This window comes from Anolis carolinensis, chromosome 2, assembly GCF_035594765.1.
Source record: "Anolis carolinensis isolate JA03-04 chromosome 2, rAnoCar3.1.pri, whole genome shotgun sequence".
Lineage (NCBI taxonomy): Eukaryota > Metazoa > Chordata > Lepidosauria > Squamata > Dactyloidae > Anolis > Anolis carolinensis.
Window position 1 is genome coordinate 60,478,431 of NC_085842.1, and position 14,641 is coordinate 60,493,071.

General features: G+C 38.0%; 1 protein-coding gene across 5 annotated transcripts in view; it reads right to left on the reverse strand.

The window, feature by feature from the left end:
- Positions 1–14,641, reverse strand: part of slc6a6 (solute carrier family 6 member 6) — a 67,631-nt gene that overhangs the window by 15,442 nt on the left and 37,548 nt on the right. For all 5 annotated transcript variants that reach the window (XM_003217739.4, XM_016991646.2, XM_016991645.2 and 2 more), the window contains 5 exons: positions 11,963–12,095; positions 8,173–8,307; positions 6,715–6,818; positions 6,480–6,604; positions 1,523–1,635 (listed from right to left, as the gene is read on the reverse strand). In XM_003217739.4, coding sequence (XP_003217787.1) covers positions 1,523–1,635; positions 6,480–6,604; positions 6,715–6,818; positions 8,173–8,307; positions 11,963–12,095 — 610 coding nt within the window. The remainder of the gene's footprint in view (positions 1–1,522; positions 1,636–6,479; positions 6,605–6,714; positions 6,819–8,172; positions 8,308–11,962; positions 12,096–14,641) is intronic.

The window sequence follows — 14,641 nt, forward strand, 5'->3', positions numbered from 1 at the left end:
CAAAACTGCGGAATAACCTAATTAGTTGCTTCATACACTGCAAAACAGTGCATATGGTAACACTGATTAGTGTATGTCAAAACCCGCTTATTAGGTAAAACAACCATTTAATTGCAAGTGGCTGAGTAAGAAGAAGAGCAACATCCACTTATCAGACTCCATTCAGAATTCTGCAACCTTTCCCTACAGCCTACCTTGAATTTTGCTCTCATTTCAGCTTGTGTGTCCATTGTGTTGTGCAGATGTTTTAATATTCTACAGCAAGGATGTTTGCCAAAAGAGTCCGGAACTAATATTCATTCAGAGTGGGTTTGCCATTGCTTTCCTCTGAGTAAATGTGACTTGCCCACAGTTACCCAATGGGTTCCTATGGCAGGGCGTGCTTTCCCACAGTCCTGGTCCAACACTCTACCATTGCAACACACTCGCTCCCTAAGTATGTTAATGTAAGTAAATTAACTTATATTGATTTCTTTACCCTTAGCACATCAGAGGTCCTTTCTACACTGTCAAATAAAATATAGATTATCTGCTTTGAACTTGATTATATGGCAGTGTAGACTTTTTAAATCCAGTTCAAAGCAGATAATGTGGATTATATGTGTTGATAATCTGAATTATATAGCAGTGTAGAAGGGGCCAGAATTTAACCTGAATCTGACCTGCATTGGAGAGTTCCTGAAGACTCACGTTGCTCTGAACTATATGAAGGAATAGCATGATATATCAACTATATCTATATGGAGGACAGTGAATACCCTCTGGTCCTCAGGGCTACAATTAGCCCACCACTCTTTCTCTAACAGGCTAAAGGGTATATGTCTTTCCTCTGCTCTGAGACCCAGACCCTTGAGAAAGGCAAGGGAGAGAAGAATGGAAGCCTAGAAGCAGCTCTTTCTTCACCAATTGTTTCAACTAGCCGAGCAGCTAGAAATGGAGATGAGGGAGAGGGAGTGGAATTTGATTAATGAGTTTTGAATAGAAAAGGGTATTGTGTGAAAATGGAGGAGTATGTGCATGTGAATTTGGTTCTGCCCATTTTTGGTCTTATTCGTATGCCTGATGCCAAGAAACTCCTGGAAATGGAGTCTTGGAAAGTAAAGAGATTTTTCCCCATCCAGAAAATGCAGAATTAACTGAATTTGGAACTAACAAGTTGACTTCCAATTCTGAAAAAATCCCTTGTGCCCAATTCTGATAACACAGTTCTAATGAGCGTCTGAAGTCCTTGGTGTTTTATAGGAGCTGGATTATTATATTTTGCTTCTCCTGTTTTGTAAGCAAGATGATTTGCCAAGCAAATTGTATCATCCTGGTCAACAGGAGATATTTAAATTGTAAAGTCTATAAAATTTCATGAATTTCTATGGCCAAAACAGACAACAAAGAACATTAATCATCTGCTACTTTTTCATTTGTTTGTAAAATTTATGAAATATATTCCCTGAGGCAGAGTTACATACCAATTAAAGCACAGGTTTTCATCACACATGTCTTCCATGTTTGTGCTATGGTTACTCACCTGGCTGTCCAGGCCAAGCAACAGAAGCATAATAAAAAAAAGGATCGCCCAAAAAGTTGGGAGTGGCATCATGGACACAGCTTTTGGATAGGCAATAAAGGCCAAGCCTGGACCTAGAGGATTGAAAAGAGAGAAAAAGGAAGGGGCAAAGGGAGAGGATGCAGTAAGTAGGCCATTCACTCTTCACCACAAGACCCCTCCTCCCCAATATGGATGCTTGGTTCCATTCAGATAAACCCAAACCCAATTGAAGATTCCAGAATGGAATTCACTCGGATCCTTTATCTGACAAAGAATCATGCATGATTAAAACAGGAACTTCTATAATCAAATCCAAAAGCCATTGGTTATCCATTCACAGCCTCACCATCTGCATCAAACACACCAAGAACAAGTCCAACCCCACAGACATCATTCAAAAAGAGAGTATGGTAGAACAGTGGCTTTTGGAGTAACTGAGATGGAATTAGAGAATTACTGATTTCTGACATCTTTGAGAACAAAGAGGAAAATGCTGTGCTCCAGTTTCCTCTTAGATTTTAAAAGGCTCAACAAGTAATACATGGACAAGCAAAATCCACAAAATATGTTTTAGGGCAGGGGCCAGAATTGTGTGGGTCTTGGATTGAGGTCCAGTTCAGCCAAACCCCCCCCCCATTTTTAATGTAAAAACCCCATTATATTATCCCATACTGTATTGAGGTGTTCTTGACCTCCCCTAAAAAACAACAATAAAAAGTTCCCCAAATAGCCAGAAAGATGAGAGCCCCAAATTCACTGATGCAGGTCTATGGGCTGCAGACAAAGCACATCTTTACTTGGAGTTGGTTTTGGACTCAATAGGTTAGATTCTATCCTGGTGTAAGCCACCATAATTCTATCAGCACCAGCAAAATAATATTTGCAGACTGCAACATAGGAAGTGATCTGGCAGTTTCCACTAAAATAACTGATGTTATGATAATTCAGTCATTGGCCCTTTCTTGGTAGGACTCTGGCTGCATTATGCTAATGGCTTACTCCAGTTAATGGCTATAATAAATTCATTTGCAACCATTTGATAAAGTAATTAAAGAACATTCATTTGCAGTGCAAAATATGCCCATTAATTCTAAAAGCATGTTTACTGAAACAAGGCCAATGTTCCCATCTAGCATTAGTAATGATAAAATCAATGACAGATTATTCTGAGGATGACTGACTAAACATCAAAATCAAGTTCATGTCTGCAGTACATAACATTGATACATTACAAGGAGATAATTCTAATTTTATATGAGTGCCCCTTGTACAACTTTGGAATGTAAAGGGGGAATGTTGTGTCAACACTTCCCATGCAAGCTTTTTCTTTAAATAAAGTACTTCCGAGTGCTGAAAAGCTCCAGAGCCAGATTAGAACACCCTTTTGGTTGCTGCTTTTTTCTGCTTCAGTACAGCTGGAGGATATTCTTTGCAGATTAGCACTTGGTCATTCATTGCTGATACTATTGCTATCTTCCATTTACCATTCCATTTTTAAAAACTGGAGAGGCACAAGAAAAATAAATAAATACATCTAGCATGCCCAGTCCTAAATTCATGGGCTTGGTTCCAGAAAAAAGGTTTTGTCATACATGTCCCTATTGATATTCATGGGGCTTGCATGACTCAACCATCATATTCCATTAAATTCAGTGGAAGTGAAATGCAACTAACTTACATTGTCCAATGGTCATCATTTGACCACATAACCAACCCACATTGTGAACTCTAGTTGGCTGTTGTAAATTAATGTGGATGTGTGTTTGGATTTTACGTTATTATATTTTTTTGACTACATGTAGTTTAATTTATTGATGTTAGGTTTAATTTACTGATGTTAGGCTTTAATTTACTGATGTTAGGCTTTAATTGGATGTTAGGTTTTAATGTTATTTTTATATGCGGGGTTTCTCTGGAATTTTATGCCAATATTTGTTTGTTTACAGAGGCATTGAATGTTTACCACTGTATGCTGGAATCCACTCTGAGTCCCCTTGGGGAGATAGGGTGGAATACAAATAAAGATTTATTATTAGTTTTTATTATTGGCAGAACAAAGTTAATGTTGTGCAATGTGCATATTTAAAGTTATGCCCATTGCAAACATCCCTAGCTAGAACCACCTGTGCAAGTGAGTCTTAAACAGATTCTTAACCTTTATCTAATCCAATAGGTGGGATGGCGTAGGTAGAAATATAAGTATTGATGTCTTATAACTGGCTCATCATCTCTCAGTCTCTCCCAAAAGGCTGAAGGAATTCAATCAGGTCAACTGTCTCATTATTCATTAATTTGTTTATTTATTTATTCATAACATTACTTAAACTGGTATATTTATGAATATATTCTAGCATCTTCATCCTAGCGAATTCAATGGGACTGCTTCTGAGTTAATATAGTTATGACTGGGCTTTGTAACCTTAAAAAATTGCCCTCCGTTGGATGGATGAACAAGTGAAGCAAAATGTAGATTCAATTATTGCAATTCTACACTAGGATCAGGTACAAGTCTTACTATGTTTAATGTGGCCTATTCCCAAAAACAGGTGCATAGGATTATAGCCTTAAACATGCATAAACAGACTGGAATTAACCATGTTAAATGACACTAACTCTGTGTTGGCATGTGCTCACAATAATTTGGATTCTAAAGATGCAAATTTGTGCACCAAGAGTTAAAGTTATCTTATCTGCTACTCATAGCTCTATCATTTTTCTTCCTCTGTGCCCTAAACTGGAAATTTATATTAAAAAGAGAGAGCAAAGATTAAATTGGAGATAAAATATAAACTATTCACTAGCATTGCTCAATCTCATTAAAAGGACATTGTAGGAAGAAAAGACAACCTACTGAATTTGTGGGATATAGCAATATATCATGGGCATCTGAACTTAGAAATGTTACTTTCTGTTGGCTAGGGAACTGGGATTTCTGGGAAAAATGTCTTTCCTAAGCTACAGTGAAACTACCATTTTTGCTTTTTCCATAGAACACTTGCCTGAGCACCCTTAATTTAAAACTGGGCCACAGCATTTTCATGACTTCATGCTCAATGCTGCTTTATATTTCTTGCTATTTTAAACTATCCTTGTGTGAATTCAAACTGCAGAATTATGAAGTAGATTGATATCATTTTAATTGCCATGTCTCCTCACTAAATTTGTAGATTAGTGAGGTGCTTAGAAATCCCCAGAATACTTCTCCGAACTGCTACACTAGAGCTCATTGGCTGAGAAATGCCAAGTACCTCATATAATTTCAAATCACATTACATCATAGGAAAGCACTATATCAGTTAAAATGATATCAAATAGCTATATTTATGTAGTGTATGGATACTCCTTCCCAAGTCTGAACTCACAAAAAATTAATAATAATTTTGACCAACATAAACCTCTGGGATTCCAAATAAACCTTTTTCACTAGTTATTTCAATAACTTTCCAAAGTTGCTGACAGCCAGTCTTAGCACTGTAGAGTTGAATACATCAATATAGACTGCAATGAACTGAGATGCTAGCATATCTAGAACATCTGACCTAAAAAGGCAAAAATAACAACTTAGAGTTGGCTCAAGTGACCAGTAGATACCAGGAAAGCTCAGAAAATTGCTTGTTTAAAAGTAATAGGGCTGGGGTTATATGGGCTGGCAATGTGTATTGCAGTTACCGATTCATAAAATAAGAGTTATAGATTGGTAACTCCTCCCTATAGAATTGCATTATGTTTTCAAGACTATGGCATTATTACCAGTCGCAAACACCCATTTAAGCCCACCTTGAACTCAAGTGAATGGAGGTCTGTTCTACTAACAGTCAGAGCATAGCAGGATGACACCCTCATGCCATCAATCTCTCGTGCAAATCAGAAGTAGGACCTCTGTCACAATTTCTTGTCTACTGCAGATGGCTGGCTGGAGGAGTCTGGTGATGCCATCCTGTTGCATCCCAACCACCAGCAGAGCAGACCTCCATGACATGGAACTGCTGCTGGCTGTTAAGGTAGGGTTGTTTTTTTTGGGGGGGGGGGGGGGAATCAGGCCAGGAGGCAATACTGGGTCAATGTATATATAATTAGGCCATGTTGGATTTCAGACATTATCCTGCCAGTCCACATGAAGCTGAGTACCAGTTAAATATTTCACAAAGCTAACAAAAGAAAAAAGAAACCTTATCTCAAGGGAGAGGGAGGATTCATTCTGGGCCCTTCCACACAGCCATATAACCCAGAATACCAAGGCAGATAAACCACAATATCTGCTATGAACTGGAATATCTGAGCCCACGCTGCCATATAATCCAGTTCAATGTGGAATTTATACAGCTGTGTGGAAGGGGCCTCTGTTGCCTGAATACAGACATGAGTGGTGCATGGCTCCAGGCACATGAATAGTTCAGCGCAGAATGAGAGTTTGAAGACTCTCTCACATACAAGTAGGGCCTTTTCAAGAACCAGCACCCCAGCCATCCCAGTTTCTAAACAGCCTTGTTACAGAAAGCATCACTTCCATCAAGGTTCTACACTACAATATAGATAAAATTGCAAAAGGGCAAGGATGGGAGGGGGAGGAAGAAACATTTTCTATCACAGCTACCATCTCACATGGTGGGTCTATGAAAGTTCCAGAAACCAAGTCTCCTAGGATTTTGATTGAAGCAAGGGGAGAGTAACCACAAGGGGTTATATCTTTATGATTATTCACATTTCATATATTTTTGAGCGTTTCTCTTAAGTTTTGTATTTTAGCACACTTTGAAAATCTATACATTAAACTGTCAACGCTCCATGAACAAATCAGACTTTTGTTTCCTGAAGTACTTAGTATTTTTAATAGTCAAAATCTCTCTCCTTTTTATTTTGACTGATTTAGTTTGTAGTACTTTGCTCACACACTGGGTGGCAGTGCCCACCATCACTGCCACCGACACCATCGTACCTGACTCTGCCACATCAGCAATGTCCACCCCTTGCTCTTGTGCCATGAAGCCCAGGACGGAAAAAATTGCGAAGCCAGACACAAAACTGGTACCACTGTTCAGGCATCCCAGCAGCAAACAGTCCCTAAGTCACACATATGTCATGGAGGAAGTTAATTGAAGAAAAAAATTGACCCCACGGTTCCCTACACATCAATAAGCTAACACACTAAACCCCTTTGGTAGGACACTTGCCTATAGCAGTTGTATTTGTATTTATTGTAGCTCCCCAGGGAAGTCATTGCACCTAAGCAGATTGCATAGGAAAAGAAGATCTGTGTGCCAGCATCTATCCAGACCTAAAGATAACATGAAAGAAGGCGTAGTTAGAATCCAGCATCCTGCACTAAATCTGGCTATCTTCTATTGCTGATACAAGACTATATCCCAATCTCACCCAACATAACAGCAACAAAAACCTTTGCAAAATTGTCTTATTAGGAACACTTTGAGCAGTTGTGAAAAACACCATCCTGCCATATTAAGCCACATCAACACCATATTACAACATTGTGGCAAAAATATTAAACTGAAACAACAGAGCACAGCACATGTAAAATCAATTTTGATCATAACCAGTTTGTAGACACCTGCACACGCATATACATGCAAGATGAGGTTAGATTTGATTCAGCAGTTTAAGGAGCCCACACTTCTTAGGAAGGCAGGCAGGGGAGGGGAGGGGAGGGGAAAGGAGAGGGAGGTGGGAGTGGAGGGAGGAAGCTTAAACCAGGAGTAGGTAACTGTGGCCTGCCAGATTTTGTTCAATTGTAGTGTCCATGATCTTTTGCCATTGGTTATGCTGGCTATTGCTGCCGGGAATTGCTATCTAGCAACATGAACATGGCATTGGCTACAGTTGCCAATTCCTGGCTTAGATTGATAGAAAAAACCTTGAAGGATTTGAAAAGGAAAGAGGCTATAGCTTTTTAGAAAACTCTTAGGTGCAGTGCTGCACTCCATTCCTGCTGGATTGAACACAGTGACTTTGTAATATATACCAGTTGCTTATGACAATCACATTGTACTCTTGTATCTTATACAAAACATTCTCTGTTCTTTAGCTAGACATTGTGCATTTCTGCAACCTGTAAGATGTTGACGGTACTCTTACTAATGTACCTAACACTACAAAAAATGATTTAAACTCCTTAACTTTACAGTGAGTGGTGTCTTCCAAGTATTTGTTTGAAATGAGATATCACCAAAGAACGTGTTTTCCATTTTATTTTAAATGCCCTCCCCAAAGATGTCCATATAACATGGACAGTTACAAATACTCACAGGTGCTTCTTACCGTTCTCTTTGCTGCTCCGTATCTTTGTTGCCTTTAAGAACTAAAGACTGAAGCAAATATTATCTCCCTTACCTTGTCCACAGCCTAATATCAACAAAAAAAGCTGAGATGCTACATTTGGACAGAGTCTACAAGCCTCAGAATCCTTCTGATGTAAAAAGATATACACACATGGAAATGCATTAACATATTAACAACAATAAACTTTTTGACAAGATATGGAGTAGGGAAATAACAATCTCAGTTATGTTTTGATTGTTTAAAATTACTACAAAATCTGTTATGCAAGCATCCCTATACTCCTCACACATTTTGTTCTAACAAATAGGAAGCACTTCCAATTTCTAGTAACTCACCTGTGGATCCGACAGACGAGTGATGTCAGGGTAAAGATAAAACCTGATGCCTTCTGCAGCTCCAGGTAGAGTGACACCACGAATTAAGAGTACAAAGAGCATGATGAATGGAAATGTAGCTGTTACATATACAACCTAGTAATAAAACAAAAAAATGAGAGTCAATTAACGAGACTTTAATTTGTATAAATCTGGAGTTTGAGATTACAGTAAGATTCACCCCTACTTAATTCACCTATCCCTTTTTACCCTTGGTGTTTCAACATTCAGTGCATCAGAAGGTCTCCTAAACAGCATCCACATTTGTCCATCATGCTTATGGTAGTAGATTTTCTCTTCTGTTGTGCAATTCTTTTCTGCTGCCTTTAAATCTGGGCATATTTCTTTTTTTTTACAATCCCCCTACTCCTCCATATTTTTATATTTAATGTGAACCACTTGTTTGTTTAGAACTTTAAATGGTCACTCTTGCTTGTATACTTTTTCAGTGAAGAAAGGATGCAAACAACTTATTATCCATGTGAAGATGATGAAATAAGCATGTAACATAGACTATTGTTAGACTTTATTGAACTCAGGTATTTTTCAGAGCAGTACCTTGATATGTGCACAAGCTGAAAAACTAACTCAGCTCACCCTTATTATACCGATATTTTCATATGGTATCTATCATGCTAATTAAATATGCAGGCTAAAAATATAAAAATCACATATCCCTAAGTAGTGAGACTAAAAAGTAAATGGATGGCATCTTCCCATTTCCTTCTAAGATGCCCAATATCATGTAAAGAAAAGTTTAAAATTATTGCAAACATCACCATTTCAATATGATTATCAATGAACATATTGAAAAAAACTTGGTAATGAATTTTTAAAAAAACGCAGTATGACTATCACTTTTGTAACACCATAATTATAGCAAAAATGTGTTCAGATTTATTTAGCTTGTGTGTGATGAAAACACTGAAATTATTAAACAGTTTTCCCTATCTTGGTTCAATTATTAATCAAAATAGAGACTATAATTAAAAAATGAGAAACAGACAAGTAATTAGGAGGGTAGCTATGACAGTGCTAGATAAGATCAGTTTAATGGTATCATCCATGACACAGTATTTCTGATTTTGACATAGGGAAAGGAAACCTTTGTAGTAAAGAAAGCTAACAAGAACAAGATCAATTTATTTAAAATTTGATGCTGGAAACAAGTTCCACAGATACCAAAGATTGCCACAAAGACAATGGATCCAAAAGCAAATCAAGTCCAAACACTCAAAATGACTAAACTGAGGCTATTGTACTTTGGTCATATCATGAAAGGACATAGCTCGTTGGAAAAGACGATAGTGCTCAGTAAACTTTAAAGCCATAAGGAAAGATGTAAGTCTCAACAAGCTGAGCATATGAGCACCTTTTGGGAATCTGTGATAGCCTGCCAAATTCTGACTAGACTTTATTTATTTCCTTTCTTCTCTTAATAGGTTCACTTCATGCCACCTGGTAATTACAGTCCTGATTCTTTAATATAGTTTTGTTCCCATGAAATTGGTTTAGCTAGATAAAAGGTCTTCTTGCCTTTTAAATGAACCCTGGGAGATTATCAGGGAGATATGAAAGCCTGCTGCACCATAACAACTCCTGCAGCCGCTCAGATCTCTAAAAGCAGAATATGTAACTACACCAACCCTTTTTCTGTAATTTCCTGCCTTTCTTTGTAAAAATCAGACTAGCCTTATTTTCAAAATGCTACATAAAAATCTAGAAATTTCTCCTTAATCTCTCTCCAGATCCTGTTTTAATTTAGCCCCTGCCTTTATTATTTTTCTACATGAGCACAAATTACAATTAACAAATTACAATAAACAGATTGTGTGGATATGCAATTGATTTGTAATCGCTACAAAGAACTCATAATAAATAACTGGCATGAGGCCAGTGGATGTCTCTGCAGGATCCCATTACTTCTGCTAGAACTGGTGATCCATCTCCTTTTTTTATTGCAACCTCCATGAGCCCCAAATGTTTCAGGGAAATAGGAAATCCTCTGGATAGTTTGTGCTGACATAAAGGACCTCAATGGGAGATGGAAGGGAAGACATTTCCACTTAGGGTAGAGTTCAAAACTCAAGAACACAACTGGATTCTATCTCATTCTTAGAAAACAGATGTGTGTAAGTCTACTCAGGCGTTAGCAAAAATTGTTTCCAGATTAATGAATATAGGACTGCTGCCTATCTGTTAGCAAATTTAATTTCCAAACTTTTTCATTCTTTGATTCCCTGATCATTACCAATAAATAATGTCAATTGTAGTAAATCCAAAGTATTATGTTAATAACAGGCATCAATGTGTCAGGATCATGTCAGGCCAGCACTAATACTGATATATGAAAGTGGCTTCTTTAAGTTAAAGAACATCATAGTCTGGAGAAGTCCTCTTAGATGGGGACTGCCAGGGATGTTTAGGCAGTAGTCCAAAAGTAACTTTTCCAAGCTCTGCAAAGATTACTTATAAGTAAACTCTTTTGTGGAGTTTTTAAAACCATCATGAAATGAGGGTCAGAGGGATAACTGTCAAGACTTCTTTTAATATTTACAACAGATCTGCACAACTTTGTGGTAGGTAAGGGACAAAGTTAAAATAGGCTAAATCACTCTGGGCCACAGATAGGTTTTGAGTGTCTCACCAAACCACAACTCCCTGGATTACACTGCCCTGCACCATGGCAGTGAAAGTGGTGCCAAACTGCATTAATTATATAAGGTAGATGTACCTTATGTCTTTGAACTGTACTAAAATGGTTAGCCTTCCAGGTGTCACCAGATTTATAGCAATACATTCCCTTGAGTGGGAGATCTTTATTTTATTTAGCATCCCCCACTTTGGCAGTTTTCTCCCCTTTCTCCTTATTTCAAGAGTGGCTGTTTTCATTCTCTGTCTGGATCTCATTAACTTCTAGCACCCAAGTCTGCCTCTTGGAGGAGGCTGGCAGTGGTGGCCCAACCCCCTGCTCACTTAATGTGGTTTGCCCCAGCAGCTAAGTGAGGCATCCAGACCCATGGGGGGAGCATGGCTCCTGCAGTTCACGGTATCCCTGTAGCCTCTATTGACATCTCCAGTGCTTCCTGCTCCCCGAAGGGCACTCTAGACAAGGCTCCTTTTAATATTTACAACAGACCTCCTAGGGCAAGAAGATGTGGCTGCAACTGTAACTCATGATGCAGGGAATCAATCAGACGCTGCCTCTTTGGGCCAATTGAAATGTTTTGAGGGCCACATGTGGCTCACAGGCAGTACATTGACAAATGTGGACAACGAAATAACGAAATAATGTAGATCAGCAATAAAAAAGGAAAGGAAAGGAAACCACAGCTTGACACATAGTTCAGCAACTGTGATGTTGGAAAAATAAATAAAACACAGAAGCCAAATTTCAGAATTTTTGAACCCCCTAGCTACATTATCTCATATTTGTATAAACAAGGAATATTTTGAAAAAAAAAAATTAAAGTGGGATTTGCTAAGAAAATACTGCAATTTTAGACTCAAGATTTTGTGTGGGTGCAAAACTATTCAAAGTTAATTCCTTAACATCCTGTTTAATAGAGCTATAAATAACTCAACACGACTTCAGCTCTGCAGTAAAACTTTGTCATCCTTTGGTAATTGATGTATCTCATTAAGAGACTGGATGCAAAATTATGGATTAATGGACTGAAAATCTTTAATCTGGTAAGTAATTCTATTTAAGAAAATCATAATCACAATAAAAGAAGCAATGAACACTTACTTTCCCAGTGGACTTCACACCTTTCCAGATGCAAAAGAAACAAACAACCCAAACAAGGAGGAGGCAAAGAGCCAGGTCCCATTTGACAACACCAGGTTCATCAATTCCTGAAGACAAACTTAGCACATTGCGCCTGAAAAGGGCAAAATGAAATGCAAAAGACAAAGATAACAATGAAACTGGTTAATACGTCATTCCTCAAGAACCAGTCTTCTAAAGCATTCAGTTCTGCCTAAACTTTAGACAATGTTGTTTTCATTGCCAAGTCAATAGATGAGCTAAATGTGAATGATTCAATTTGTAGCATATCTTTATACATGTACAATTGCTGTTATTCTTTCCTATATTAAAACATTAAAAAGGTTTTGTGTTTTTAAAAATAATACATATCAGAAATGACTTTAAAAGGATACAAATATTGTTTTAGAGTTCATTAAAAAATGTAATAGCAGTTTAGGCCACTTCCACACAGCCATATAATGTGACTCAAGCCAGCACTGAAAATGCCATTTAAGAGCAGAATGTCATCCCCATTCTCATAGGCTGTTTTTTTTTTTGGGGGGGGGGGGTGGACAGACAACTACCCACACAGCCCAGCCATGTTAATATTGGTTCAGCAGGGCTGGGCATGGGCAGTGCCTCCCAAGCCTTCCTGCTCCCCAATTCCTTGCAAAAATCATAGGGAATCAATCACCCTTACAGTCATAGCAGGCTGTTCTCATCCTTGATCACTGAGGATGTGATGAAACATTGGAGTTGGAAGCCTCCCCTCCCCCCTGTCATTTTTTGAGGGGAATCGGGGTTCAGGGAGGCTCAGGCAGCCCTGCCATCCAACCTTCTTAGGCTGCCTGGGCCCAGAGAGAATGGGATGGCTGTGGGGACACCATCTAGGATCATGCACTGTGGTCCCAGATGATAGTCTTCACTGCCATGGTGCCCACAAAGATTTGGATCTTCTTGGAAGATCTTTGCACGTGTTTTTTTTTTAAACCTGGGTCAAACCAGAGTAAAAGACTTACCCTGGGTTAAACTGCATTAACCAGGGTACATCATTTGGATATTCCAGGCAGCATAGATGGGGCCTGAGCGATGAGAGACCCACTGCAGGTTACAGAATTACTCCAAGAATAATCCAAAGTGAGTTATGCATTGCAGGTGAAGGGTTATATGGCTGTTTAAACATTAATTTTATTAACAACTCATATTTATGGAGGAGAGTGAAATATCGAAGTGCTTCTATTTTAGCAACATGTGTCCAATCTTCAATTTTAGTAACTAGAGTTGTGCAACTTCTCAAAAGTATTCCATTTCATTGAAGATGAACAGCTGAGTAGCAATAAAAATATACTCACAAGGATCTCACTCAAGAAAAGAGAAAAAGCAAAATATTAAAACTGAATTTATAGTGTCCTTCCAAGACCAAATGAGCCCAAAGCAGATATTATTAAAACAAATTTCATTCTGCTTTTCTTAAGAGTTATATGCCTGAAGCATGTGATGAGCTTCACTGGATTTTGAATGAACTCGGTCTGCTGATTCCTAAGCACTTTTAAGCTTTTGGTGGCAAAGAACAATCAAAGCTCTTGTTTATTTGTAATTGTTCTCTGCCGTCTTACTCCCTCAGTATTATGTTTGCAGTCATATACTATGAAATCAAATCTTTACAACTGAGAAACTGAAGTAAAGCATGTGATGTAATCCCAAGAGCTAAATCTCTGGAAATAAAGCCAGATATACTTATCCCCTAAGACTGCTTCTCAAACAAGCATGAGAATTACCCAGGCCATTAACACAAATGAACTGTAATGAGAGCCTCTAATGTATAATCAGTTATATTGCCAATGAAAAGGATGTCACTTAGCATGTGAAAGTGAATGTTTCAAAAAAGCTACCCTGCCTTTAGTTATCAGTGACTGTTAATAAGGCTAAATGAATACATCCCGCCCGAGTTTCACTATCCAAACATTGTATCAATTCTTCTATTCATGAAATAGGTAGATGTAAGTTAAAATCTTACAAAGTTTACTTATTTGAAAAGTGCCATAGTGTCATCCCACATAGGATAAATGAGTTGTCCAACTTATTAACTAACCATTCAGCAGTGTATAGTTTACTTTGATCTGTTAATACATATAGCAAAGTTATACAGATACCGAATGTTTTCTATTAACATTAAGATACAAAATCCTTTGTTGTTCTTCTAGTGTAATAAGTTAACAAATATTTTCCCCACAGTTTCCATATTGTCAGGCATTACAAATGAAACTAAATATCATGTGGTCTACAGGTTTTCTTCCTGAAACCTGAGCCTCTAACTACAACTAATGTAATATACAGTATGTAGTATATATTTTGTAGTAAACTTTTCATATTCTCACTAGCCCAGGCACCAAGGGATGAGGACGTATGAGTAATCCAAGGTGCATCTGCTCTAAGGATCCAACTTGAGCTCTTGGGTTACAAATTTCAACACAGCTCCTATGATTCACTTTCCAAGTATAGTACATGCCAGAACATAGGTAGCATTTTTGTGTAGTGATCAATTTACATGTGTGATGAGTCAAGATCATTTCAAGACTGAAGAGGATGCTGAAGTGTATCAAACAAGCCAATTCATGATAGAAGGAAAGGCTCCATGCAGACTAAGCCTGTTTTCAGTTTATGGAACACTCTACAAAA